This window comes from Tenrec ecaudatus, chromosome 5, assembly GCF_050624435.1.
Source record: "Tenrec ecaudatus isolate mTenEca1 chromosome 5, mTenEca1.hap1, whole genome shotgun sequence".
Lineage (NCBI taxonomy): Eukaryota > Metazoa > Chordata > Mammalia > Afrosoricida > Tenrecidae > Tenrec > Tenrec ecaudatus.
Genome location: NC_134534.1, coordinates 145,452,181 through 145,478,864, shown reverse-complemented (window position 1 = coordinate 145,478,864; position 26,684 = coordinate 145,452,181). Strand labels below are relative to the sequence as shown.

The window sequence follows — 26,684 nt, the reverse complement described above, 5'->3', positions numbered from 1 at the left end:
CTGGGTCAAAATTGGGAAGCCAAGGACATGAGAATGGCCAGGGTGCCCCCAGTGACAGGTTTTGGGTGCAGAAGGGAAAGCCAGAAGCAAAGGACATGAAGCCAGCCTTCAGGCCTCAGGCGGGAAGCCGGAGACAGAGCTGGAGTGGGGCTGAGGAGGAGCAAGAGAGCCATGGGCGGGAAGCCAGTTAGATACAAATCCAGCTGACACGGGGGAAAAGGCAGACGGGGATGCAGACACCCAGGCCAATTGGCTCCCAGAGCTCGGTCAGCATTATCTGAAAAGGCACAGTGAGCCAGCAGACAGGCGGGAGGCACCTTTCAGAAGGAATGTGTAGGAATCAATGTCCACTCTCCCAGGGACCTTCTGTCCTCTCCACAGCTGACTCCGGTAGAACTTGCGGGCAGGGCAGGGCAGGGCAGCTCTTGGACCATTGTGCTTTTGAGTCCTGGGAGTCAACCCCTCATCCAGTGACCGGACCCTGGGGCTGCTTTGTGCTGAGTTTGAGCAGCTGAAACTGCGCAGGGTCCTGTGGCCAGAAAAACACTGGCTGCTTTTGTTGAAGGCATGCCAGGTGTTGGATGCGGAGATGACAACCATTGGCATTTTGGGTGCCAGTTTTGATCGGAAGCAGGCAAGTATCAAGATGTCTTTCAGGCTCAGACTTGTGCTTCTGTGTGGCGTTGACTTCTCTTTCGAGAGCGCAAACATTTTCGTGAATGATATCTTGAATCCACTCTCCAATGATTCTTGAAATGCAGTTAGCTTTCTTTGCATCAGCATGTGGTTTCTGAACCGTTTCCTGTCAATCATCCGGCGGCATCAGTGTTGCCAATGTCCCCCGTCCCTGTGTACGCCATCTGTCTGTGTGTGAAGAGTTTTGGCACTGTCCCGATCAGCCTGCAGACAGTTGTTACCGAGTGGCGTCAAACTTTTCATCACCCGGTGGGTTTGCCAGCTTTATCTGTGGAACTAAAACGTGTATCTGTTCATTTCAAGTGGCCGTGTTGGAGTCCACGCTGTCTTGTGAAGCCTGTAAAAACGGCATGCCTACCGTCTCCCGCCTCTTACAGATGCCGTAAGTCAATCGCGTGCCTTGGCTGTGGTCTTGATAACCGTGTGTGAGCCGTACCGCCGTGCCCGAGGCGCGAGAGCAGAGCAGAGCAGAGCCCGCGCCTGGGTCCTCACCGGGTCCACGGGACCTGCATGCTGATGCTGAGTTGCGGCATGACCCGTCGCACTTTCCTTATGACTCCTGCCTTTCACGTGCCTGTGGTTCCCCGCCTGCCTCTCCTCCGTCCATGCCAGTCGTGTGTGTGTGCAGCCCCGAGTTGAAGCGATGCCCAAGGAGGGCCGTCCTCCCCAGCTCTCCTCTGTGACCCTGCTGCGGTGCACCAGCAGGCCACAGCTGTGGGTGGGCTGTAGGTCCCAGGACCACAGAGGGGGTGCCCTCCAGGAGGAGGGCAGGGAGCTTCTGGGCCCCCAGAAACCATATGTCTGTGTTCATCCACTTATCCACTGGGTGACGTTGTTAACCACCTCACATGACCCAGACCCCGAAGACAGTCTCTCTGGAACAGCGGTGTGAGAGGTCCGTCGAGGCGGTTCCAAATAGAGCTGCGGGTCTTTCCCTTGGACACAGTGTCTGTTTCTTCGTGCAGCAGAGTGGTCAAGGCAGGCGGCACCACCTGGGCATCCTTGGGCAAGTCACTTAATTTCTGGAAGCCGAGTTTCCTCAACTGTAAAACGGAGATAATAACATTCACTTGAGACGTTGCTTGGGAGGATTGAATGAGGCGGTTTCTAGTTTGATACCGGATGCTCGGTGTTCATTAAGTGTCCCTTGTGATTAATAACGATTCAGGTTTTATTCACGGAGCCCTGACACTGTGTTCAGGGGCCCGAACCTGGCCTTCGAGAAGGGGGAGCCCCTGGGACAGGGGAAGGAGAGGAAAGAGACGGGCATTTGTTGCTCCAGGCATCGTACCAGGTGCTTTGTCTGGCCCAGCTTGCTGTATGACAGATGTCCCCAGCCAGCAGTAACGCGGGGCCCAGAGCAGGAGACCCTGGGTCAGCGCATGCAGCCCATTCAGAAGTGGAGATAACTTTGGGTTCCCAGCCATTCTTCCTACCAGTGCGTACAGAGGGCTTGTTGCAGTGCCTACCCAAAGGTTGACTTTGGAACCACCAGCTGCCTTGCCAGAAAAAGACCTGCCCTCGTAAGAATTTCAGCCTTTTTGAAAATGACGATGGCAACATATGTACAGATGCTCTGGACACAGTGGATGAATGGATGGTGATAAGAGCCCCTAATAAAATGATGTAAAAAAAAAGAATTTCAGCCTAGGAAATCCTATGGGCAGTTACACTGCCCTGTGAGGTCGCTGTGGTTCAGAATGGACCACTGTACACAGCAGCAGCTGTGTTCTAGCCCGCCCTCGGCCCTGGGTGGCTGCCATGGGCAGGGCAGGCCGCCACCCTGCCCCAGGCTCACGCCCTCAGCCCAGCCGTGGAGCCCCGCCCCACGACAGTGTCCGTGTGGGAAAAGACAGACACCCACTTGGAAAAAGAAATCTATACCATCTCTTAGAACAAAACGAGTGCATACTACATGTGGATTTGTTTGTGTTTGCATTTTTACCCTGACTCCAAAGCTCAGCTACTTTCCTCCTTCAAGTATTTTTTTCTTCACAAAAGCATTTCTACGAGAATTCCTGGAAACTGATTGTGGTAGCAATTGTGCAATTCTACTTGACATGACTGGAACTACGAAATGATAGGATACATGTATTACATCCCAATTTAATAATAATAATAATAATTTTTAAAAATGTTTAAAAGAGTTTCTACTCCAGACTCCCAGCCTTGAGAGGGAAGGGCACTGGAAGGAGTGTGAACCATGTTCAGTGAAAATCTGTTCTGGGGAGTAAGTGGCTGTGCGGCCCAGGAGGAGGGGCTGCATGTTCCCACCTCCTGAGCACGCAGGGGTCCACCGGAGGGAGCTGGCATTGCCCTCGCTGCTGCGCAGCATTGCCTGTTTGGTTTGTCGTTTAAGTGATGTGTTCAAGGGGGGCTCACTCTGCCCTACACTACGGACATCCTCTCTTTGTCTTTATCCAGCGCATTTCAGAGTCACTCTTGTTACTGTGTTTCACAAACTACCTTTGAAGAGAGAAATCATGTTACCTAAAAGCTGCTCTTTTTCTGAAGCAGGCAAAACATTTCTTCGAAGAAAATGATTTACTTTTTACATTAAAATCAGGGCAGTTCCTTTCCCCACTTACAGCATTTCTACTCCGATGATCTCTAGAATAAACTCCACGAGGTTAAAGCAAACGAAGCAAGAAGGAAGAAAAGCAGCGATTCTATGATATGTATTATTTGCACAAATACTTCTTTGCCTGCTGTTAATGAAACTACTGTCTAGAACGAGAGGACCAGAGGACCGCTGGCAGGGTGGGGAAACAGCCTGTAGCACCTGGCTGGTCCCATACTTCCCCCCCCCACCGCAGACACCTGGGAGGGAGTGGAGGGTAGGGGGTTCCCTGACTGGCCTGTTGGTTGATAGATATAAATGATGGATGGAGCCTGAGGTGGGGACATAGGTGGGCTAGGGTGGGGGCAGAGCTCCGGGCTGAAAGGTGCCTTACTGGTTCTGATCCGGTCCTGAGTGTGCACCTGGTTGAAGGAAGACCTCTCTGTCTTTGTTCTATTCCTGTACAGATTATTCAGTGATGTCTTACTAGCCACATCTGAAAAGCCACAGTTCAAGGTAAAGCAAATCAGAATTTTTTTGGTTTGTGAAGTAAATAAGTTGACTCTGAAACCTACCTTTTAATGGGGAAAAATTGCGAACAGTCCGGTTTATAATTTGGCAACCATTTCGTAATCTGTTTGATAAACTATTTTTATTTACTAAAACAAAATTTACAGATACTTTGTGATAGCATGGAAAAGTATTATATGGGCAAAGGGACCCAAAAAGAATATAAGATACATCATAAAAAAACATACGTCTAGGAAAAAAAGAAAGGCAATATCCTGGGAAGCAGTGGTGCTATGTGGGGTGGTGGGCTCGGGACCCCATACAGCAGGCACTTTGCTCTCTCCTTACCAGCAGTTCACCCATAGCAGGGTTCTCAGCCAGCATTTACCGCGTGGGGTCAGATAATTCTTTGCAGCGAGAGGTTTCTCTTTGTACTGTAGGGTGTTTAGCAGCGTTCCTGATCTCTCTGCCACATCAGGGCTGCGGACCCTTTTTCCTGCCAAAGGCCATTTGAATATTTACAACATCATTCTCAGGCTATCTAAAAATATCAACTTCAAAATTAGCCTGCTATATTTGTTCACACATTTAACTAACTCACCCCAAATGTGATGGCTGGAATTGCTGCTCTCTGGTGAGGTGTGTGATGTTAGCAGGTACTTAAGATTCCCAGCCCTGCTCTGGATGCTAGTACCAGGCTCCACCTCTCACAACCAGAATGGTCTCTCCCAGTCGGTCAGTGCCAGTGGCTCACGGGAAGTGAAATCACCCCTGAGCAAGAACCACATCTCTCAGCTCACGTTTTTTGGTGTATAAAATTGGAAATGATACTTGTTGGAAACCTTGCACTTGTCACTGAACAATGAGGACAGTACTCTGTGGGAACCAGATCTTGGTTGAGGGGTTAGCTCTCAGCAGTTCTCTTTCTCCTCTCTGTATTGAAAAACAAAACCAAACAAACAGAAAAACTATGACGAGAGAATTTCAGAAAGCAACAAAAAGGTGGGGTTAGCCGATATGTCTAAGTGAGAGAGAAGTGACCCTCTGTCCTGGCCAGCAGTTGGAGGAGTTCTGACAGTCACAGCGTCTCAACCCAAAGTAGGAAAGAAACAAAATTTCCGTTTATCTCTTCTTCACTGAAGCTCCAGGGGAAATGTATTCAGCCTGGCCACTCAGTTTGTTCCCGTCAAGCCCAATACTCTGCCTCTAGGATGCAGGGATCTTGATAAGAGCTAGCCTCCTCTTCACCAGAGGCAAGAATATGATTTCAAAGGCAACACTAATTTCACGTCTACACATTGACCTTCTGGAAGGACACTGGTGACTCTGTGGATGGGAAGTAGATGAAGACGGCTCCTTGTGTACCTTTTATACCTTTTGACGTTTGGACCATGGTCTGTCTACTCAACGCACTTGTTTAAATGTAACTGCTTTCTGAAGACTACTTGTATTGGCCTATGCTTCACATGTCAGGCAATTTAATTGTTCAGTCATATGAAGGAGAGTTCCGCAGTCATCAGCACGATCAAATTCGGACTCTTTCTTCTCATACTCCTTGTTAGTTCAGCCTTTCTCCTCCCCCTCAACCTCCCCTGCAGGGCCCCAAGGCAATTAGTAATCCAGTTACTATCGCTATAGATCTACCATGCAGGATTTAATGTAATCCTATAAAACACACAGAAAACAAACAGACTAGGCAATGACTAGACAGAACATAGAAAAACTTTCATAGACAGAGGTAGTGGACAGACTCCGGACCTCTGCTCATATCCTCCCTCAATACAAGAACACTTTGTTCTAACAAAGTGGCATTCTGTGATGCACACCTTCCCAGCACAGTTGCTGAAGACAAAACGGGTGCATAAGCAAATGTGTTGAAGAAAGCGGATGGTGCCTGCCTATTAAAAGATAAAGCATCTGGGGTCTTCAAGGCTTGAAGTTAAGCAAGCGGCCATCCGTTAGTGAAGCAACAAGCCCACATGGAGGAAGCACACCAGCCAGTGCGATCATGAGGTGTCATCAGGACCGGATAGCAGGCGTCAGAAGTCCCACAACAAACAAACAAAAACATATTGTTGAGAACAAAGGGGTCGAAGCTGAGACCCAAAGCCCTCTCTAGACAATGGGACATCTCCCCACAGAGGGGTAACAGGGAAGGGGTGAGTCAATCAGAGCACAGTAAAGCACCGATGAAACTCACAATACTCCTCTGGTTCCTTGAGGCTTCCTCACCCACCACTATCATGACCCCAGTACTGTCTCTCACTTCGGACTACACCAGAGCAGTTAGATAGGTACGGATAAGAGATAAGAGCTCACAACACACAGAATCCAGGAACAGGAATGGGAAGAGTGATACCAGAAGAGTAGTGGGGAGTGGAGGGGAGGAAGGGGGATGATATGCTATGATAGACACATAACCACACACACACACTCTCCAGGGGGACAAACAGCAGAAACCATGGGGGAAGGGAGACAGCGGTCAGTGTGAGATATGAAAAATAACAATTTATAATTTTTCAAGGGGTCATGAGGGTCGGAGTGGGGAGGGAGGAGCTGATACCAAAGGCTCAATAGAAAGTTAATGTCTAGAAAAGAATGATGACAACATATGTACAAATATGCCTGATACAATTGATGTATGGATTGTTATGAGTTGTAAGAGCCCCCAATGCAATGATCTTTTAATTTAAAAAATTTTAATAGAAAAGCAGAAAATATTCAGAACTGAAGAGACTTTAAAATGAGTCAAGATGTACGTATCCAGGGGGTGAAATGTGGTTCGTGGGCACTAGGCTGGCTCTCCACTTGATTGCTTGGGAGAACAGATTAGAAGGTTATATGACCTGAGAGCAGACGTCGGTCTGCTTCTTGGTGTTTAAAAATGTAAATGCTTTACAGACTAATACGGCCCCGAAGTTCCATGTGGTCTGGGTGTCTGTTTCAAGGCCTGCAGACCTCCCATGGAAGCAGCTTCACCTGTGAAATGCAGGACACCACATTTTTTCACAGAGAAAATCCCTGTGAATATTTGAAATGTAAAGGATTAGAATTCCTCAGAACCTTCGTGCTTGTTTATGCTTCCCTGCTGGTGCACGTTGCTTAAAATGGGACAGCGCTGAGTGTTGGGGATACCGGAGTGTGGGCTAGGGTCGTGTGGCCAGCCTGCAACAGACGTTATACCAGATAACCTCCTTCTTGGTGAACAACTGCCCCTTCTTTGAAACCAAGGCCCAAGAAACTCTGGCGATTTTACTCAATGGACTACGTACTTTCTCTCTTCTTTCAGATCCCCACAAAGTTAAAAGAGGCGTTGAGAATTGCCAAAGAATGTATAGAAAAGAGACTTGTTGAAGAACAGAAACAGGTAAACTGAAAGTTCAGTCCACTACCCTGAGATCTCTGAGTGCCCCGGGGCCCATCTTTGGCAGATTCTGCTGTGGTGGTCACGTGGTTGGTTTCTGACTCCGTTCATTCCACGAGCCCTTCCAAGACACTTGCTCTGAAGCTGGTCCGTGTTCGATGCTGGGCACAGAGTTGAATACCTCACCTAGTCCTGCCCTCCAAGAAGTCATTCCAGCAGGGGCAGCACACAAGTCCCCAAAGGGCGGTCATCCTGTCTGGGTAGGGCCACATCACATCGGGAAGTGGTGACAGAGGACACACCTGAGCCTTGCTCTCTTGGTGTCCAGGGCCACGCTTGTCTTTTGTGAAGGAGAGGAACCCACCCAGGAAAGAACCCGGGGAAGCCAGAAGGGTGTGCGCTCTCCCACCTCCCTCCTCCCAGACAGCCAGACCCCATCCCGGGGCCCTGCAGCCTGGGCAGAGAAGTCTCATCCCAGTCACAGGATTTGACAAAGCATGCGGGAGCTGCCTTTTCCTAGCGGGCGGCTTCATGTCGGCCGTGCTTCCATTTAGATTCACCAGCACCGGAGACTGACGAGGGCGCAGTCACACCACGGCTCAGAAGAAGAGAGGAAAAAGAGAAAGATTTTAGCTCGGAAGGTAAGCCTGGCCTCCCTCTGTGAATTCCTGACTGCATGTGAAGAAAATTCGAGGCCAACGGCGCACATTTAGTTAATAGCAGATTTTGTGCTGTATCTCTTTGAAAGCTAAAATCATTTCCAGATGACTGGTTTGCCGCTTCTAAACGAGAGCCGCATGGTATCAGCCGAGAAATAGACCATGTAGTTTCCTGGCTCGCGGGGCCCATTGTGGCGTGCTCTAATTGGGGAGTTGAGGGGCCTGAGACAGTAACTTCAGCTTTCCTGGTTTTCTTGTCCCCTTTGATTTGGCTTGTGACTTGTTTGCTGTATTAAGTTATGAGGCCAAATCTGGCCTTGTCTGTAACCAATTTTAATTGTGGACCTGAAAATATTTTTATCCTAATTTCCAGCTTCACCATGTTTATTCATTGCGTTTCTCCCCCTTCTTCTATTTTTAAAGAAATCCAAGCGGTCTGCTATTGAGAACAGTGAAGAACATTCAACAAAATACAGCAATTCCAATAACTCAGGTAACTGGTTATGGATGTGGTGGGGCCCCGGCTCCAGAGGTCAGGGTCAGGAGTGAAGAGGCTGAATTCCAGTGGCCAGTAGACTAGTGAAGGCGGAGGGCAATAGTGCTCCATCCCTGAGGAGCACCCGATATGGCATGTGCGGCTCACAGGGGCCCCAGAGGCAGTAGAGTAGCCCTCCTCCTTCCTGATGCTAAGACTTGATCATCAAAGACACAGAAGCCTTAGCAGTGGAACATCAAATGGACTGGCCTTAGAAGACAAGGCCGCTTCATTTTCCACTAGTGCCTCCACGAGCAAAGCTGACCCTCAATCCTGCCCTCTGCTCTGGTCCCCACGTGGTGGACGGGACATTCACAGGATGATAGTTAAGGTGGTACAGAGAGCACTGACCTGAGCTGGCGGACCACTCCCAGCTGCTCCTCACTTCGCCCAACTGGCCTTGGGCCTCGTTGCCTTGTTTTTGGAAATCAGAGTCAGATCCCTTGGGCCTTCCGTGGAGTGCTAGATAGAGAAGGGGACGTTTTCTGCTAACTCACACAGCTGTGTCCGGCTTAGGGAGACCAGGCAAGGACATTTTCTTGTTTCAACTTGAGGGACTGGTGATTGTCCCTTTGCACAGAGAGGAAGAAGGTGAAGCTATAAAAAGGATGCCTGGGAGCTAGGTCCGCCAAGAAGGCACGGGATTGCAGGAAGAGCCCACCTGTCTGTCTCAGTCTTGGGGAAGCCCCCCCATCTGCTTCTGGAAGACCAGTTGATGGGGCAGTGGTATTTAAATAGTGGGAGAGAGGGAATTGGGGGGTGTTTACAACTCATTCCTCAGCCTTCTCAATGCGTGCAGCCTCTTCTAAGGATGTGAGGAGAAACTGAAGGGTGAGCAAGAGAATTAGGATGGGACCACCTGTCGCATGTAGTGGCGGCCAGAGCTGGACTTTGGGAGAGCTGGGGCAGAGGACGATCATAGACCCCAGGAGGAATCATGTTGACATCCCAGGGGAGACCCCAGACCCCCTTGAGAATAGATGTGAAGAGAGGAGGAGGGGCAGGGGCCTCTGTGACCAGTGGGCCTCTCTTCCCCGAGGCCCATGGAATGTGCACAGAGCAGCCATCTTTAGACAGAGACTTGTGTCTCCGACCAGTGTGCGCTGTGACACTCCGGGAGTTGTTCTGTCCAGACGGGAGTTCTTGATGAAGCAGAGCAAGCCTGACGGTGCCCTGCCCCTTCCTGAGGGTCTCCTTCATGGAGAGCTCTGTGCTGATGCTGCCAGGCGGACCCCGAGTGCCCCTAAGAGGTCTGAGGAGAAGAACGTAGCAGTTGTGGGTGGAATTCAGAGAACATCCCCAAACCCTGTTCGAGTCACAGTGCGCTCTTCTCCCCACTGCGAGGGACACTGTGCGGCAAAGCTGTATGAACACAGCCTGGGTCATTTTTAGTTCCTTTTTCGGTACAAAGGAAAATCCCCCAAACCTCTTATTTATAGGTAGCTGGGGGAATATTGCAGATGAATGGGAAGGTATTAAACTAGGGACAGTATGACTCAGGGCATTTCTTGCCACGCCCAGTCTCTGTGAGGCACCAGCATGCACTGTGGGTCGTGAATGAGGTGGAGGTTGGAGGCTCAGCTGGTTTTCCTTCTCGGGGTCTCGAGCCCTCCCTGTAGGTGTATGTGCCCTCAGCCCCAGGAAGCATCCAATGGTGAAATTTGGTGAGTGAAGTCTTTGCTGGGACCTCTGGGTGTGAGAGGGGGGCTTTTAGAGCCCCCCTGGGTCCCACTGGGACGACTTCTAAGTCAGACCAGGAGAAGATTTTTGAAGGATTTTAAGCAATGGGCAGATGCCGAGAACTTGGGAATCTTCTATTAGGTTCAGAGAAAGCAGGTGATGTTTGGGAATAAGCCCATTACTCTAACATATCCCCCGAGTTTCCGGTATGACAGGGTGTGGGAACTCCACAGACTGAACAGGCCGACCCTTTCTCATTGAACGGCAAACCAAACCCAAGTCTGTTACCATGGAGTTGATGTGATTTTAATTCATTGAGCTTCAGGGCAGTGTAGAACGAGGGTCTCCAACTGTGTGAGCTCTCCTGGAGGCAAATGACCTCCTCTTTCCGCTGCTGACCTTTCCGTTCACACCCTTCACCACTGCTCCACCAGGGCTGTACCAGCTGATAGAGTGGAAGTGCCCCCCTCCCCCAAACACACTGCTGGCTGGGCGTTGTGCGAGAGCCCGCTTCCTCTGGAGAGCTCCCCATGGGAGCATTCTGTACCGCCCTGTGTGTGTGGCCACTCAGCTTGGGGCCAGGAAAAGATCCTGGGGCCAGTTGCACAAGCCGTTAGTTGAGCAGTAGGACAGGCTGCAGGAAGCAGTACGAGGTGGCTTTGTGAAGGCTTCAGGGGTTGGGGGGGTGTGCACCATGCAGCAGGGTGGAGGCCTCCGGTCTTCTGGCTCAGACTGAATTTTCTCTCTGCTGTCACCTTTGCCAGTTGCCTTTCAGTCGGTTCTCACTCACCGTGAGCCCACAGAGTCACTGCGTGGTGCAAATGACCAATGTACTAGATTGCTAACGGAAGCTTAGAGGTGTGAGTGCGCCCGGAGGTGCCTGGCAGTCTGCTTCTGGAAGATCAGCTCCCATGGAGCTCAGGCCTCCCCTCCCGAGTGCACACTGTGGCATTGGGATTAGAGTTGGCTCCCCAGCAGCTGTGGTTGTGCACAAGGTGCACGCACGAGACCGAGTGCAGAGCCTCAGAGGTGCGTGGGCTCCGGCTCGAGCCATATTCCAGATGCCTTGCTGGAGTCCACACGAGGGTTTCTGTGTTTCTCAGCAGGATCTGGGGCCAGCTCACCTCTCACGTCCCCATCATCGCCGACACCACCCTCTACAGCAGGTTAGTAATGGAGGCAAAGGCCTGTCCTACTGTCCGTCATGCCACAGTCCAAGGTGGCCTGGGGCCAGTTTCCCCTCCTGCCTTGGTGCAGGCATTTCAGCCTTCTCGAGAGAAACCACAGGAGTGCAAAGAAGCCATGTCCTTTGGGGGGGGAGGGGGGAGGGCAAGGGTCTAGATTTCGCAGGGAGTGGGACTGTTTCAGGGCCACTAACTGCTCTCTGGCTTAAGCTGGCTCTCTGCCAAAAAGCCTCCCTTGGACCGGAGCCTCAGATCACTGCTTGTCCCTGCGGTGCTCAACTGGACCAAACAGAGGCTGCTGCCCGGGAGCCATGTCCTGCCCAAGCCCTCACCTCATGGAGCCAGCCTGAGGAAGGGCCTCCCTGTCAGAATGAAGCATGCACCCAGGCTTCCAGTTTCCCGAGAACGATCCGTGCTTTGCTCTGCCCTGCGATGCGTCTAATTTCCCAGATCTTTTCCTGTGACTGGCCTTTGATTCTCCCCTGTGAGTTACATCAGAAATTATCACTTTTGCTTGAAACGTGAAAGTCATGTACATGGGGGAACACTTACAAAAATCATCTATAATTTTGTAGCGTGGACTCCTAAGACTTGCTCTCTTTTCAAGGCCAGCAGAAACACACGAGCTCTTAGGTGAACAGGATGTTCTGGATGGCTGAGAGCTGGTGTTGCCACACAGGCATGGCCACTGGCTCAGAAGGGAGCCAGCAGCTCTTCGAAAGGAGAGTCATTCGCTGAGGCTGATGGAAGAGCTGATGATCCCATAGTCACTCACTGGGGCCACACCAGGGGCTCCCCAAGAGCATTACCTGACGGCTCCCCAAAGCTTCTGGCTGACAGCAAGCCCACGCCAGGGAGCTTGTTTGGATGACTGTACTGTTGGCTGAGGATGGCCACTGGGGGTTTACTGCAGGATGACCTGGGGCCAGAGCTGTTTGAAGTAGCAAAGTACCTGGCTTAGGGGGGTGGCCTGCTCTTCCCTTGTATGAGTTTGTCAGCAGTTTTACTGGAACACTCCCAGGTGTTGGTCACGCTAAGAAACAAGCACCAAGAGAACTTTGGTAGAGGCGACCTATGTAGGCTGATCCGAAATTCCTGGAGAGCCACTGCCCACACTGTGGAGATACTTCTTAGCACAGGGAACTCTTTAGGATATTGAATTCAGGTCACTTAGTCCTACTAAGGAGGGTGAGGAGCAGTACAGGGAGGACCCATGTGCCAGGGAGCCACTCGGCTCACTGTGACCTCACAGGACAAGGAAGGAACCCCCCGGAGGGTTGCCTACGCTGTGATCTCTATGGGAGCAGATTGCCAAGTCATTCCCCCCGCAGGACAGCTGGTGGGCCCAAACCGATGACCCTCTGGTTTGCAGCTGAGTGCTTTAACACTGGTGCCACCAGGACCCGTACCTAGGGAGCCACCCATTGCATGGCACTGTCTGCTCAGGTGTGGTCCCGGGAAGCTGGCTCCCTGACCTCCCCTTTAAATTAATCTGGGGATTCACAGTCTATTCGGAGTTCTTTTGTGACACCTCTTGTTACCCGGGTTTGAAAGGGGCTTTAGCAGGTTTGTTGGCCTTGAGTAAACTTTGAGAAGGAGAGAGGGAGGGAAAGGAGCAGTCTTTGGTCCCTACGGTTGCGTGGGAAACATTTGGAGCGAGGTGAGTAGAAGCAGTCTGGAGCATTCCCGTGAACCTGGCAATACCTGCTCTGACGGGCCCGTGAAGGAAAGCAGGAGACCCTAGACCTTAGACCTGGGAAATAAGACACACCCCACAGACACCAGCTCCCGTTTTTCTTGGTGAAAAGATTGTGCTCTGACCTCTGCTGGGCATTGCCTGTAATGTGTTTCATAAGGAACCGTAACCAATGTTACGCGAAAGGAGCTCTGACGAGGCAGCAGGTGATGCAGCAGGCTAAGCATGGGGCTGCTAACCGCAGGGTCATCGGTTTGAGCCCCCATCAGCTCTGTAGGAAAAAGAGGAGGCTGTCTGCCCCTATAGAGATTTACCCCCTCAGAAACTCCCCATGGCAGTTCTACTCTGCCCTGTAGGGCGGCTATGAATCAGGATCCCCAGCAGCGGGGTGAAATTAGGCAGAGGGACCTTGGCGTACGTCACAGTGGGTTAAGCAGTGGACCAGGACCTGAAAGGCCAGTGGTAAAACCCACCAGCCGCTGCAGGTGGGGAAGCTGAGGCAATCTGCTTCCATACACATTCAGAACCCTAGAGGGTAGCAGTCCTGTCTTACGGGGCACCGGGGTTCAAGTCACACACAGCCACAACAGTGCCTATCAGGCCCTAGTTGGGGTACCGGCTGTGAAATGATTCCTTGTATTCCAGATGCAGTGACTGAATGCCTGCTGTGGGCCGGGCCGGCACTCCCCACGGTGCAGACAAAGCCGAGGCCCTCCAAGGGTCCCATGTCCTGTTCCTCTCAGGAGCTCTAAAATGATAGACACGGTTCAGGCCAGTGTTTTCCAGTGTGGGGGAAGAAGGGGATCCAGCCAGAGTGAATTTTTCTCCCAGTGATTCCCCTTCTTAAACAGGCTCACCCCTGAAAAACCAGTCCACCCACCTGCAACAGCTTGAGTATCGTGTGCAAGGCACCTGGGAGACCCAAACAGATCACAGGACACATGGGAGGTGCTTTGTATATCCTTGTTGCGTTTGCGTAGGCTTGCCCTTCATAGGCTTCCCGGGGTGCTGTCAGGTGAGCATTGGACTGCTAACCACAGGGTCATCAGTTCAAACCCACCAGCCACTCTGAGGAGGACAGTGAGGTCGTCTGCTCCCATAAGATTCAAAGTCTTTTTTTTTTAATTAATTAATTTATTTATTTATTTACATTTTATTAGGGGCTCATACAACTCTTATCACAATCCATACATATACATATACATACATCAATTGTATAAAGCACATCCGTACATTCTTTGCCCTGATCATTTTCTTTCTTTCTTTTTTTTTTTTTTAAATCTTTTTATTGGGGCTCATAAGGCTCTTATCACAATCTGTGCATACATCAAATGAGCAAAGCACCCTTATACATTCATTGCACTCGTCACTCTCATAATTCACCTTCCACTTGGGTTCCTGGAATCAGCTCGGTTTCCCTTTTTTTTTCCCCCCATCCCCCTCCCTCCCCGATCCCACCCCTGGTCCCTTGATAGTTTATAAATAATTATTATATCTTATCTTACACTCCCCGGCGTCTCCCCTCACCCGCCTCCCACTTGAGAATCTCCCAGAGAGGAGGTTACACATAGATCTCCGAGATCGGTTCTCCCTTTCTACATGCCCTTCCCTCCTGGTGTCGCCTCTCCCACCGCTGGTAAAAATATGGAACGCTTCACGAATTTGCGTGTCATCCTTGCGCAGGAGCCATGCTAATCTTCTCTGTATCGTTCCAATTTTAGTATATGTGCTGCCGAAGCGAGCACAAGATTCAAAGTCTTAGAAACCCTATATTGAGTTGCTATCTCAACTTGACGGAATCCATAAGTTGGACTCAACTTGGTGGCAGTGGGTCCGGGTTTTGCCCTGCCTTCAGGCCTCGTGGTATGAGGACTGGGCCCTAAGGATGGTGGTGGCAACTTCTGGCTTATCGGTTGCCACTTAGACTAGTCCCTCCTTGCAGGACAGGAGGCCAGCCTCCCGCAGGCCCCCTCACACTCTGCCCATCTTGCTGCTGGAAGCGTCTTTATTCCCATTTACGTCTTAACTTCCAGACCCAGCTTGTGGTTTTTTTAAAAAGCATGCTTATCTGGAACTGCATTAAGGACAGTGGCTTCCCACTTTGTGGTGGTGGAAGCAGCGTTTTTAAGAAGGAAAGGAGGCTGCTGAAAGAAACAGCCACAGTGCAGCCCATGCTGGGAACCGAGAGGGTGGCACCGAGAGTGGCAGGCGCTGGCCTGAGGGCGCCACCTACTGCTGGGGCCATGGATGGCCACCTCACCCCGCTACGCTCCAGTTTCCCCGTTGTGAGTGAGGATAGCGGTGCCAGCCTCCCCAGGTTGTGGCGAGGCTTCAGTGAGTTACACTTACGAAGGGTTAGAAGCGGGCCTGGCACACAGTAAGCCCTCACAGCCCCTTGAGTGAGTCACTCTCTGTGTTTGGGCTTCCGTGCCCTCCACTGTGAAGGGCCAGGAATTGGAGAGACCGCTCTCCTAATTCACACACTCACTTTCCCCCCTGGCTCCCAAGCCTCAACCCTGGGCCACGTGTCCGCCATGTGTCGACTATTGGATCCACTTGGGCAAGTCCTGTCTGGCAGCAGTCTTTCTTCCTGAAAGCATTTCTGTCTGTTTAAGGGCTCTTTAAGAAAACGTTTCATTGTGAATTGGGTGAAGGTTTCCAGAGCAGACCACTTTTCCATTTAACGACTCACATTTTGCTTCATGTCATTGATTGTAATCATCACTATGTATTATCATGTCTCCCTGTGGTTCCATCTGAACTTTGTCCTGGGTACATTTTTGACTCGGATAGTTCATTATTCTAAAGTGTATGCACCTCCGTAGAATGAGTGTGTTCTTGTCTATTGTTCGGCCTAGAATTTAGCCAGGGAGTGAGTTCAGTTGTGGACCAGTTCTGGGACCCACGAGAGACCATGGCCTTGGGAAGCCCACCAGGCTCCCTCCAAACAGGAAACCTAGTCTTTTCTCCTTTTTTTTTTTTACAATTTGCATTTTTAGTGCATATTTTTTTCCTCCTGCTCTATCTAGAATGTTCTCATGTGATCCCTGTCAGAGTGATTGATAATGCTAGCCAGGTATCATCTAGTTCTGGTCTCCTGGTTGTGGAGACTGACGTTTGCGTGGTCCATTTGTCCTTGGACTAATTGTGTCCACCGTTCTCCGATTTCTTCACTCTTCTTTCTTCCAGATAGGGAGAAACCCACAGTGGCTTGCTCACAAGTGTGTCACCTCCCTGGCGGTCTAATGTCAGTAATTTTGGACCCAAATTCTTCATTGTTTGTGAAGTGAAAAAATTTCATAATCAGGGAAAATCTGTATTCTGACATGCCGGTGCCAAAAAAGGGAGTTGCAAGTAATTTATTGGTGGTCCAATACCATTTCTGCAGGGGTTTTCCCACCACTCTCTGAAGTATTATTAGGCCCAGAAATTTCCAAATGTCATCTTTGGTCACTGGTTCCCACTTTCTGCTTCTTGAAAACAGGAAGCAGAGTAGTGGATTGTTGCTCTTTGTACCAGTTTGTCTCCGTAACAATTTTTTCAATGACCTCATCGGTCAGAAATAATGGTAGGTACACCAGAGGGTTGTTGTGGTCAATGTCTACTTTCATGGCAGGTGCTCCAGTAAACAGGAATCTTGGGGGATTTGCCTGTTCCATACCACAGACAATAGAGCACCAAGGTCACACATTGATGAGCTCAGGTGCGGAATCGTCACTGTCGTCACTTAGCTGATCAGTGTCAGTGTCGATGATGAATTTCCCCATGGACCGCTATGGCTCAATTCTGCAAGTAATTCTAAGTCACTGTCGCTGTCATTTATCTGATCTAAAGCTCCTTTTGTGCTAAAGTGACACTTTTTTGATGCCCTGGACAAAAATTTCCAGGCAAAAATTTTTTCCAAATGATAGTAAAAGAGCAGGCTGGGCACTGGAGACTGATCTAGGGACAAATCTGAGGTGATTTGCTTTGATACAATGTAATCCTCAGGTTACACTGTATCACTGTACAATGTAATCCTCACAGGTTACACTGTATCACTGTGTGTGTATGTCTCTTTTAGACTTGCAGTTTTTAATTTCCCGCCCAGTTCCGCCCCCTTGTGGCAACACTGCACGCATAGAATGGACTGAACGAGGAAGTCAGATCGCTCTGCCATCACAGCGAGGACACCGCTGGACCAGGGAGCAGTAAAGGGACTTCTCTGCAGTGTTATCCTGAGTGTGACTTGGGGTTACCGCTTCTGACAGTTAACATTTACCCCAAGCCACACTTGGAATTACCGCCAGGGAGGTTAAGACTCTAGTTACCAAAAAAAAAACCCACATAAAAACTGACCCCATTTACTCTTCATTCGACCAAAACATAGACCATTGTCTTTGGGGACTCGGATGCTAATTGAGCTTGTTGTCCTCCAGGCCCAGGGAGTCATTCCCTCGGGTCTGTGTTTTTGTGTAAGAAGTCTTCATAACTGCCCCTGTAGGCTTGACCACATTCATGGATATCTAAGTAGCCTCGGTCATCACCATTTGTAAATACACGTTGTCATGCTTCCTTCTCCCTCCCACACCTGTTCAGTCTGTATGTGTAACCCTGCCTCCGCTCAGAGGTCACCAGTGTAGTACGACGCATTTGTCGAACAGAACTGACCTCCGTTTCTTTGAGCACTCTCTGCTTCTCTGTCTTTACCTGTCTCCGTCATCATTGTCCACCTCCCTCTTGCTTACATGCGGTGTCCTTCGCTCACGTCAGTAAGTTACTGGCTGGAGAACAGACACGTTTTTAGCACGTTGATGGTCACTGAAAGGGCTCCGGGGTGCTGTCAGGTAAGCGTTGGACTGCATGGTCGGCAGCTCAAACCCACAGCCACTGCACAGGTAAAGATGCGGCTGTCTGCTCCTGTGCCAGACTCACCATCTTGCAGACCCTGCCTGGGCCACTGGAGGACGGAGGATTTCGTGTGGGTCTTTTGAGGGTGGTCTTACTTTCCGTTATTTTTCAGGATGGGGCACAGTGACAGACGTTTGGACGTGGAAAGGCCTTCCCCTCCTGAGCCCTTTCTGGCAAACCCCTTTGGGCCAGGCCCTTCCACCTCCTTCCTGCATTGCCTTCTCTGGACCTTCACTCGGGGTCCTTACTGAACAGATGGGGGAGTACCATCTCCTTACGCCTGGCAGTGAGCCACTGGGCGAGGGGAGATTTTTCTGAAACACTTCTGAGAAGCCCCCTGGTTTTTTAGTGATAACATCCCTAGCACTTTCTTTTCTGTTAAAGGTTGTGTTTTTTTAACTTCTGGAAGGTCACTCTTTTATGAACTTTAACATTCCTTATCCTGACTGATTTCAGGGTAAATGTCACTGAGTATTTATTTACCTGCTGTCGTCAGAGAGCTAGGTGGCTTGGAAGGTCCCGGTTTGTCACCCTTCCCACCACCCTGTGAGCACTGACAGACCTTGCTTTGATAAAGGGGTGGGGTGGGATGAAGGTTTGCAAGGAGCACTTTAGGAAAACTTAGCAAGCCTCACTGCCAGGAAGTGGATTCTGACTCAGAGTGAACCCATAGGACAAAGCAGAGCTACCTCAAAGGGTTACCAAGAATGTGAATCTTTCCAGGAATAAACAGCCTCATCTTTCCCCCATGGAGTGGCTGGTGCATTTGAATGTCGACCTTGTGGTTAGTAGCCCAATGCCTAAAGTACTAAGCAAGCAGGAGGTTTTAAATTGCTAACTGTTCACTACTCATACCTATGAGGGGGCTTTTAAAGGTTTGTGGAAACACAGAATGAAAAGATAATGAAATTTTTTTCCATGAACGTTTGAAGCCCCCTCATCTTTTGAGGGCTTATTTTGAGCCACGCCCTTAAGGGATTAAGACTCGCTGCTCTCTGAATCCCCGAAGTCATCCTCCTAGTCACTGAGGGTGGATTGGATGCCATCTCTAATCCACAGATGAGGAAACAGGCTTTTGTGGGACTAAGGGGCTTGACCAGAGTCACCGTGTTGGTCACAGAATGCTCGAGACAGACTCAGAGCTGGCTCTGTCTTTATTTGCTTAGCTCACACACTCAAACCAAACTCTCTGGCCTGTCAATCAGGTCGGCCCCAACCCGTAGGACCAGGCAGAACTGCCCCTGTGGGTTTCCAAGGCTGTGAATCCTACAGGAGCAGAGAGCCTCATCTCTTTACCACGGAGGAGCCAGTGGTTTCGAAGTGCTGACCTTGCAGTTAGCAGCCCAATAGATAGCCTGCTAGGCCATCAGGGTCCTGCTAGGCCATCAGGGCTCCTTAGCCGTTGGCGGGCGTCAAGTCCCTGCTCTCCTCAAGGTGCCTTCCAGGTCCAAGGCGCTCTCAAGTAGACGCCGTGAGAGTCTGCCCTGCGTCAGAGTTCTGGCCCTCTTGTCACAGTGTGCGATTTTCAGCGATTTTGAGCAGAGGCACCGGCTGTTTGTGCAAACCTCCGTGTGGCAGTTTAGAAGCATCTAGAGAGGGAGGAGGGAAACCTGACATGCTGGGTGCAGAGTGACTGGGGCCTTGACATAGCAGGAAGGCAGGCCAAGAATTGGTAAGACATAAAAAGAGATGGTTTTATTTAGAATATTGGAACTTCGAGAATTTGTCCTGCGAAATCAAAGTCTGAAACCCACTCCAGGCTCAAAATCCACGCCTGGCCACAGGAATGACCTGTTTGCTCAAAGACTCTGTAGACACCCAGCAGCCACTTTGGGAAGTGGGGCCACCCAGCTGGTCTCTGAAGGGTGGAGGTGGCTTGTGCTCTTCCTGCCCCTGCTGCCACCGCCCCATTCCCCACACTGGTGCTTGGGGCCGTGCCCCCAGCATACCTGGTCTCTTCCGGAGCTGTTCACCATGTGCATGGTCTTGCAACCCCTGCCCCACAGGGGCCTTCCTGGTCCCTCCCCAGGAGAAGGAGCTTTCTTCTTCTTCTTTTTTTAAAAAATTGTATTGGGAGCTCATACAACTCTGATCACAATCCATACATACATCAATTATATAAAGCACATTTGTACATTTGTTACCCTCATCATTCTCAAAACATTTGCTCTCCACTTAAACCCCTGGCATCAGGTCCTCATTTTTCCCCCTCCCTCCCCGCTCCCCTCTCCCTCATGAACCCTTGATAATTTATAAATTATTATTTTATATCTTACACTGTCCGACTTCTCCCTTCACCCACTTTTCTGTTATCCATCCCCCAGGAGGAGGTTACATGTAGATACCTGTAATTGGTCCCCCTTTCAACCCCACCCTCCCAGTATCGCCATTCTCACCACTGGTCCGGAAGGGATCATCTGCCCTGGATTCCCTGTGTTTCCAGTTCCTATCTGTACCAATGTACATCCTCTGCTCCAGCCAGATTTGTAAGGTAAACTTGGGATCAGTTGTATGTAAGGTAAAGTTGTATGTTTCATAGTTGCTACACTGCACTCTGACTGGCTCGTTTCCTCCCCGCAACCCTTCTGTAAGGGGATGTCCAGTTGCCTACAGATGGGCTTTGGGTCCCCACTCTGCACTCCCCTCATTCACTGTGATATGATTTTTTTGTTCTTGGATGCCTGATACCTGGTACTTTTGACACCTTGTGATCACATAGGCTGGTGTGCTTCTTGCATGTGGGTTTTGTTGCTTTCATGCTAGATGGCTGCTAGTTTACCTTCAAGACTTTAAGATCCCAGATGCTATATCTTTTGATAGCCAGACATCATCAGCTTTCTTCACCACATTTGCTTATGCTCCTGTTTGTCTTCAGCGATCTTATCTGGGAGGTGAGCACACAATGCTATGATTTTTTTGTTCTTTGGTGCCTGATAAATTATCCCTTCAGTACCTCATAATCACACAGGCTGGTGTGCTTTTTCCATGTGGGTTTTGTTGCTTCTGAGCTAGATGGATACTTGTTTACCTTCAAGTCTTTAAGATCCCAGACGTTATATCTTTTGATAGCCGGGCTCCATCAACTTTCTTCACCACATTTGTTTATTCACCCGCTTTGTCTTCAGTGATCGTGTTGGGAAGGTGAGCATCATGGAATGCCAGTTTAATAGAACAAAGTGTTCTTGCATTGAGGGAGTACTTGAATAGAGACCCAATGTCCATCTGTGACCTTAATACTAAGCCTATAAATATATGCACAAAAATCTATTTCCCTATTCTCATATATAAATATATTTATATATGTACATGCCTTTATTTAGAGCTATAAATGCCCTTTACCCCCTAGCTCTTTCTTCGATTTCCTTTGACTTTCCTCTTGTCCCACTATCATGTTCAGCCTTCATTTGGGTTTCAGTAATTCCTCTTGGTTACATTACCCTTGATCACGTCCTACCAGACCTCCCACACCCTCCTCACCACCGATTTAGATCCCTTGTTGTTCCCTTGTCCCTGGGTTTGTTAACACCACTACCTTTCCCCCCACCTCCTCCTCTCCCATGCCCCCCACCAAACTGTCAGTCCCATTGTTTTTTGCCTCCAGATTGTTCATCTAGCCTTATTTAGACAGACCTGCAGAGATAATAACACGCACAAAAACAAGACAGAGCAAAACCAAGCAACAAAGGAAAACAAAACAATAAAAAGCCAATGACAAAACAAAACAAACAACACAACAACAAAAAAGAAAAGCTTGTCGTTAGTTCAAGGACTGTTTGTTGGCCTTTAGGAGTGCTTTCCAGTCAAGTCTGATGGGGTGCCAAGCCCTGACCTCAAAGTCTATTTTTGGTATTCCCTGGGGACATCATTGCGAGAAGGAACTTTCTTTGCGACTGGCAGACAGTTGCTTCACAAATCATGATTGCCAGGGAAAGCTTCTATCCTTCATATCTAACTTGAAATCGAATCCGTTAAAAAGAAAGACATGGTAAATGCTTGCTTGGCTTTTTTTTTTTTTTTTTACAATGGTTTTATAGCCAAAAGTAAAGCACTCTGATGGGGAAGTGAGTTAAGCATTGGCCTGAAAACCAAAGGGTTAGCAGTTCAAACCTACCACGGGGGAGGAAGATGAGGCTGTCTGCTTCTGTAGAGATTTACAGCCTCTGACACCTCAGGGAGCCGTCCTGCTCGGTCTTGTGGGGTCACCGTGGGTGGGACTCGACTCCACAGCAGTGGGCTGGGTTTGGATAGCCAGGAGCAAGTGAGAACTTGCTGGTTCCTCTCCTCCACCCCTGCCTAATTCAGCCTCCAGACCGCTGGCTCTCAGGAGGGATCCCTGCTCCTTCCCAGGCAGCTGCCCCGAGATGCTCATCCTCTGACCTGCCCTGTCCTCACGCCCAGGTGGGTTAGCCAGTGAGCTAGGTAAGCAGGGCTTACTTGGGCTTACTTACTAGTTACACCACAGATTAATGAACAAACTCCAGAAAGCATGTGCTTACCTTGCTTCTCTGGTCGTCCACCCTCAGCCACACTTCTTCCTTCCAGTGTTCCAAGGACGAGTCTCATACTAGCCTGGAGAGAAAAATACCTTGGGAGAGAGGGAGTTTTAATCGTCCAGCCCTCTTGATAAGCAGCCCTCGTGTAGTCACAGAGCCAAATGTGTTCCCCAAGTGCATGTTCCACTCTCCAGGGAGGCCGCGCCTCCAGGGCCAGTGCTGTGCTCACACATGAAGAAGCCCTGATGGGCTCAGAGGAAAGAGTGAGGCAGGAGAGTGGCCCACTGGCTACTCTCCTCGCCCTTGTGCCATGTTCTGAACCGGTCCCAACCGTGTCTGCACACCACCCACCTGTGGTAACTTAGTGCCTCCTCATTTTGCCCTGCATGTGACTAATATTATACAATGTTTTACCGTTTGATCAACTCATACTAAAATCTGAATAATGACCTGAGTGTTTCTCTCTCTCTCTCTCTCTCTCTACTGGTTTCAGTAGAGCATGCACCATTTTGAACGTGAATTTTCGGTAAAGTAAGCCATGCTGATTCCCCTCGCCTTAAAGATGCTCTGTTTCTGCCTGTTCAGTGAGACCCAGTGGGTCTGGGCCGTGGGCGTGAGAAGCAACGGGGAAAGCAGATTTCAGGCCACAGTCTCCTAATCTGAACGTTGTCATGAAATGCAGCATCTTTAAAAAGCCCCCTGTGACTTCATTCATCGCCCTTTCATCTTCATCATGCCCTTCAGAATCTTCATTTCACTCATTGTCACATTCAAGGCTAGCTGGGGGAGGAGCCATAAGCCTGCAGATCTACTACAGGGCATGTGAGCTGATGTTCCTTTTGGAAACCCTGCTTCTCAAGTCCTGTTGCTGCTGAGAACCTTGGTTCCTCCTTAGTCCGATGGAAGGAAAGGGCAGTTGGGTTCTTGGACGCAGGGAAACCATTTCTTTTGTAAGGGGCAGTAGGGACATGCAGGTCTTCTCTGGAAGCGGCCTTCTTCGTTCTCCCAAGCGCTGGTAGGTGGGTCTGGTGTTGGCAGGTGACCACCTGGCCTCCCCTCCTGCATGCATGAACCACAAAGGAACTCTGACATCCCCAGACCACTAGACGCCCCGGAAAGTGGACATTCCAGCCATCCTTTCCATGAGGCTGTGTTTCTGACAGGCAGCTGGACCTCCTACCGGGCCCCAGCTGGATGGCTGTGTTCTGCTGGAGGGCACCTGGGAAGGGTGGAGTAGTGGGCTCAGAGTTTTCGCCCAAGAGAAGGCTAGGTTGGCCTGACCGGGACAAGAGCAGGATGGTGAGTCTGGGTGCCTTGCAGAAGTCACCCTCGCACCAGGAAGCCCACCACACTCGCTCTTTGTAGTCAGGCAGCACGGCTGTTTGCCAAACTGAGAGCTCTGCCTGGGGGTGCCCGCATGGACAGCCGAGTCCACAGGTCAGCCCGTGGATGTGAGCAGGACATCTGGCACTGTCTCCTTGGCCCTCCTGGCAGTAGCTGTGCCCCTCCACACTCATGTTCTTTTCTTCAGGGCCCTGAATGGCTATTTCTAATTACAAGTAAGTGCTCTTGGAGCTTCACCCATCCTGCTGTTAAGGGTAAGGGCTGGTATTCTTCAAAGCTGTGTGGGCTCAGTAATTGATCGGACATGAAATCTGTCAGGACTTGTCTGAGCTGGGGGAATAAGCTAGATGAGAGGTCCCTTGGGGCCAGAGGAGGGGTGGGGAGGACACCACCCAGATTTAAGGAAGTGGCATGTTCAGGCTACAGGTAGTCGTTCCCAGGTGTGTCACAGGACAAAGCGCTAACTCTGAATTTAGCCTTTGCTAACCTTCCCTCCCCAGAGGCGTTACTCCATCCAGTGCTGAGCTTGCATCCCTGCCCAAAGCCCTGACACGCATTCTTGCGATCACTTTACCAGCCTATGAGCTCAGACTGCAAGTGAACCTTTTACTTAGCACATTGGGGACCACGTGTGAGTTACAACTACTACCCGCTTGCTCTCCTCGATGGACAGCAGCCTGTGAGATGCTTAGAGTCCCTGTGGTCTGGGCTCCCTTGCAGAGCACGGTCACGTGTAGTCCCTCAATACGAAGACATTCATTCGAACTCGCCGGACGGTGTCCCACAGCTGGCAACAGGCCACCGCAGTGTCGGAGAAACTGCTCAGGGGTGTCCCTCAGCACATGGGACCCCTGCCGGCCTTCCCAGCTCACACCTTTGTGACCTGTGTATTGTAACGTAGGTCCCAATGGGTCTTGAGAGAGAGGAGGCCAAAGGAAGTGCATTGCAGGAACCCAGAGGATAGGGCTCCGTCCCCAGGTTTCTGCTCCTGCACCGCCCAGTGCGTATGTTCTGACTGCAGGTTTCCTCTCCCTTTCCAGAGGGGTCTGAGCTGGTGAGTTAGGCTCTGGCTCTCCTGGCTTTGTTGTCTGGTGTCTATAAAGACCCGCCTTAGCTCCCCTAGGCCCAGTGAAGAATCCCACTGGCCCACAGACCCTCTGGGAACACCTTGGCTTCTGGGTGAGGACATCCGGATGCCCTGGCTCCTTCCCCTTTGAGGGAGCAGCCTCTCCCAGAGCGTGTGCCCAGAAATCTCACTTGCTGCTTCACAGGCGCCTGTCACCTGTGGCACTTTGGGCAGCGTGTGAGTTGACACCAGCCAGCCTTCCAAAGAGAGTCCTTGCGAGCGGCAGCGCTTTCAGCCTTTCCGTGGGGGAAAGGAAGGTCCCTCCCATGAGCCCTAAGCCTCCCAGAGACTGTGGCAGTGAGTTTGTGTTTGGAATTGTGAGTACCTGCTAATGAGACCAAGTGAAGGATGGGGTCCATTGAGGAGCCAAGTAGTTGTGTTTGGGGCCAATTTTTTCACCCAACGCCCCTTCTTGTCTTCCTGGGGTCCTAGGCCGGAGGGGTGGGTGGAAAGCACCCTTCAGAAGAATGCTTACCTCACACCATTTCCCCCCGGTGGTGTTACCTCCATAGTCATTTCAGGTTAAAACTGATACCACCCCTACCATCCCACCTGTTCCCCCCACCCTTTCTTCATGGTAACCCCGTGACCTCAGCTGGGAACAGTTTTGCACATGCACGTTAGACTAGACCTTTCTGCACGAGGTGACTTGCTGTGGACCCATGCCAGTGAGAATGACCTGTGTTCACTTGTCTGTGTGCCGTCTTCATCTGCATCGCTACCTGGGTATGCCGCATGCGAGCATTCCAGGACCACAGAGCATGAGTGTGTTTGTGCAATTTTCCCAGTCCAGCTGCCGTGGGTTTGGGTCAAAGATGTGTAAGGGAAGGTAAGTGGTGTTCTGTGAATTGTAAAACCATAGCTACTTCCCATCGCCCTTGGTCACCACCACACGCTTCTCTCGGGCATTTATGGGTGAGTGTGCACAACACACCGTGCCTGTGAGCTCAAGCTCAGAAGGTGTTTGGGGGGAACATCCTAGCAGGACCTCCCCAGGGTGGGTGGAGTGGAGAGACAGCAGCAAGCAGTTGGGCAAATCGCAGTGAGGCCCAGGAGCATTCTTGAAGACAGGGCCCTTTATAGACTCGATGATTCATTTTGTTCAGAGAAGACAATTCATTCATTGATTTTGAAAATGCAAAATTCAGTGGCAAGGGTTAGTGTGCCCAGCAGCCCAAGGAAGTTTGAGAAGCCTGCTCAGTCTCCCTCTCCTCTCTCACTGGGGTCGAGCCCCAAACCCCAGTCTCATTTGAGCCTCCACATAGGCCTCCAGCCTGTTCCTCAGTGGGGCCAGAGTGGGCAGAAGCAGCATCTCAGAGAATTCTGTTCTGGGGGGAGACCCCCTGCTGCGCCCTGCTTTGCATCACCGACAATTGTTAGCATTTTTTATTTCTGTAATACAGCCTAATGGGCAGGCAGGCTCCCCCGGGAGAGGATAGAACCCAGTAAGCTCCTTTCAGGGAATCCCAAGTGGTTTCTCACTTTATGTTAAATCACCTCCTTCATGTACTGTGCACATGGGAAGAGCCGAAGCCCTGCTCGTTCCCTGCTGATAGAGGCCTCGGGCCGCCCAGCTCTGGCTGCAGAGCTCCATCTGGAATTGTTCATGGAGCAGTGGGGGGCTGCCCGGGGCCTGGACTGGCAGCCCAGGGGCTCTTCTTCTGAGACCACGGCTGAACTTGGGAACAGAGTGGAGCCTCATCCATGCCGAGACTGTCACCAAATGTAGCTTCATGTAGCTGGTGATATATTTCACACACACCTGGTTATCTGGGTGCAAGGGCCACTATTAACTCATTATCCCTGGGGGCTTCTAACTTTCTAGCTCGGCATTTCCTTAAAGCTCAGGAAACTGGGTAACCTGGTGCCGTTTGGCCACGTGGGGTTTACCCAGGCCTCGGCGGGAGCACGCAGGGCACGTGGAGGAGGTGACCACTGATGGCCCCT

General features: G+C 50.5%; 1 protein-coding gene and 1 non-coding gene across 8 annotated transcripts in view; one reads left to right on the top strand and one right to left on the bottom strand.

Moving 5' to 3' along the window:
• The window catches only part of PXK (PX domain containing serine/threonine kinase like), a 98,785-nt gene that overhangs the window by 70,847 nt on the left and 1,254 nt on the right, over window positions 1–26,684 (top strand). Inside the window, exons 12-18 of one of the 7 annotated variants that reach the window (XM_075549980.1) lie at window positions 1,000–1,078; window positions 3,724–3,772; window positions 7,056–7,133; window positions 7,685–7,771; window positions 8,213–8,282; window positions 11,111–11,170; window positions 25,531–25,570. In XM_075549980.1, coding sequence (XP_075406095.1) covers window positions 1,000–1,078; window positions 3,724–3,772; window positions 7,056–7,133; window positions 7,685–7,771; window positions 8,213–8,282; window positions 11,111–11,170; window positions 25,531–25,570 — 463 coding nt within the window. Of the gene's footprint in view, window positions 1–999; window positions 1,079–3,723; window positions 3,773–7,055; window positions 7,134–7,684; window positions 7,772–8,212; window positions 8,283–11,107; window positions 11,171–16,947 lie in introns of all 7 variants that reach the window. The other 6 variants (XM_075549979.1, XM_075549978.1, XM_075549976.1 and 3 more) reach the window with 6 other exon arrangements.
• LOC142449458 (U6 spliceosomal RNA) lies at window positions 14,523–14,629 on the bottom strand. The gene has a single exon (XR_012784620.1). It is a non-coding gene; the product is annotated as a U6 spliceosomal RNA (small nuclear RNA).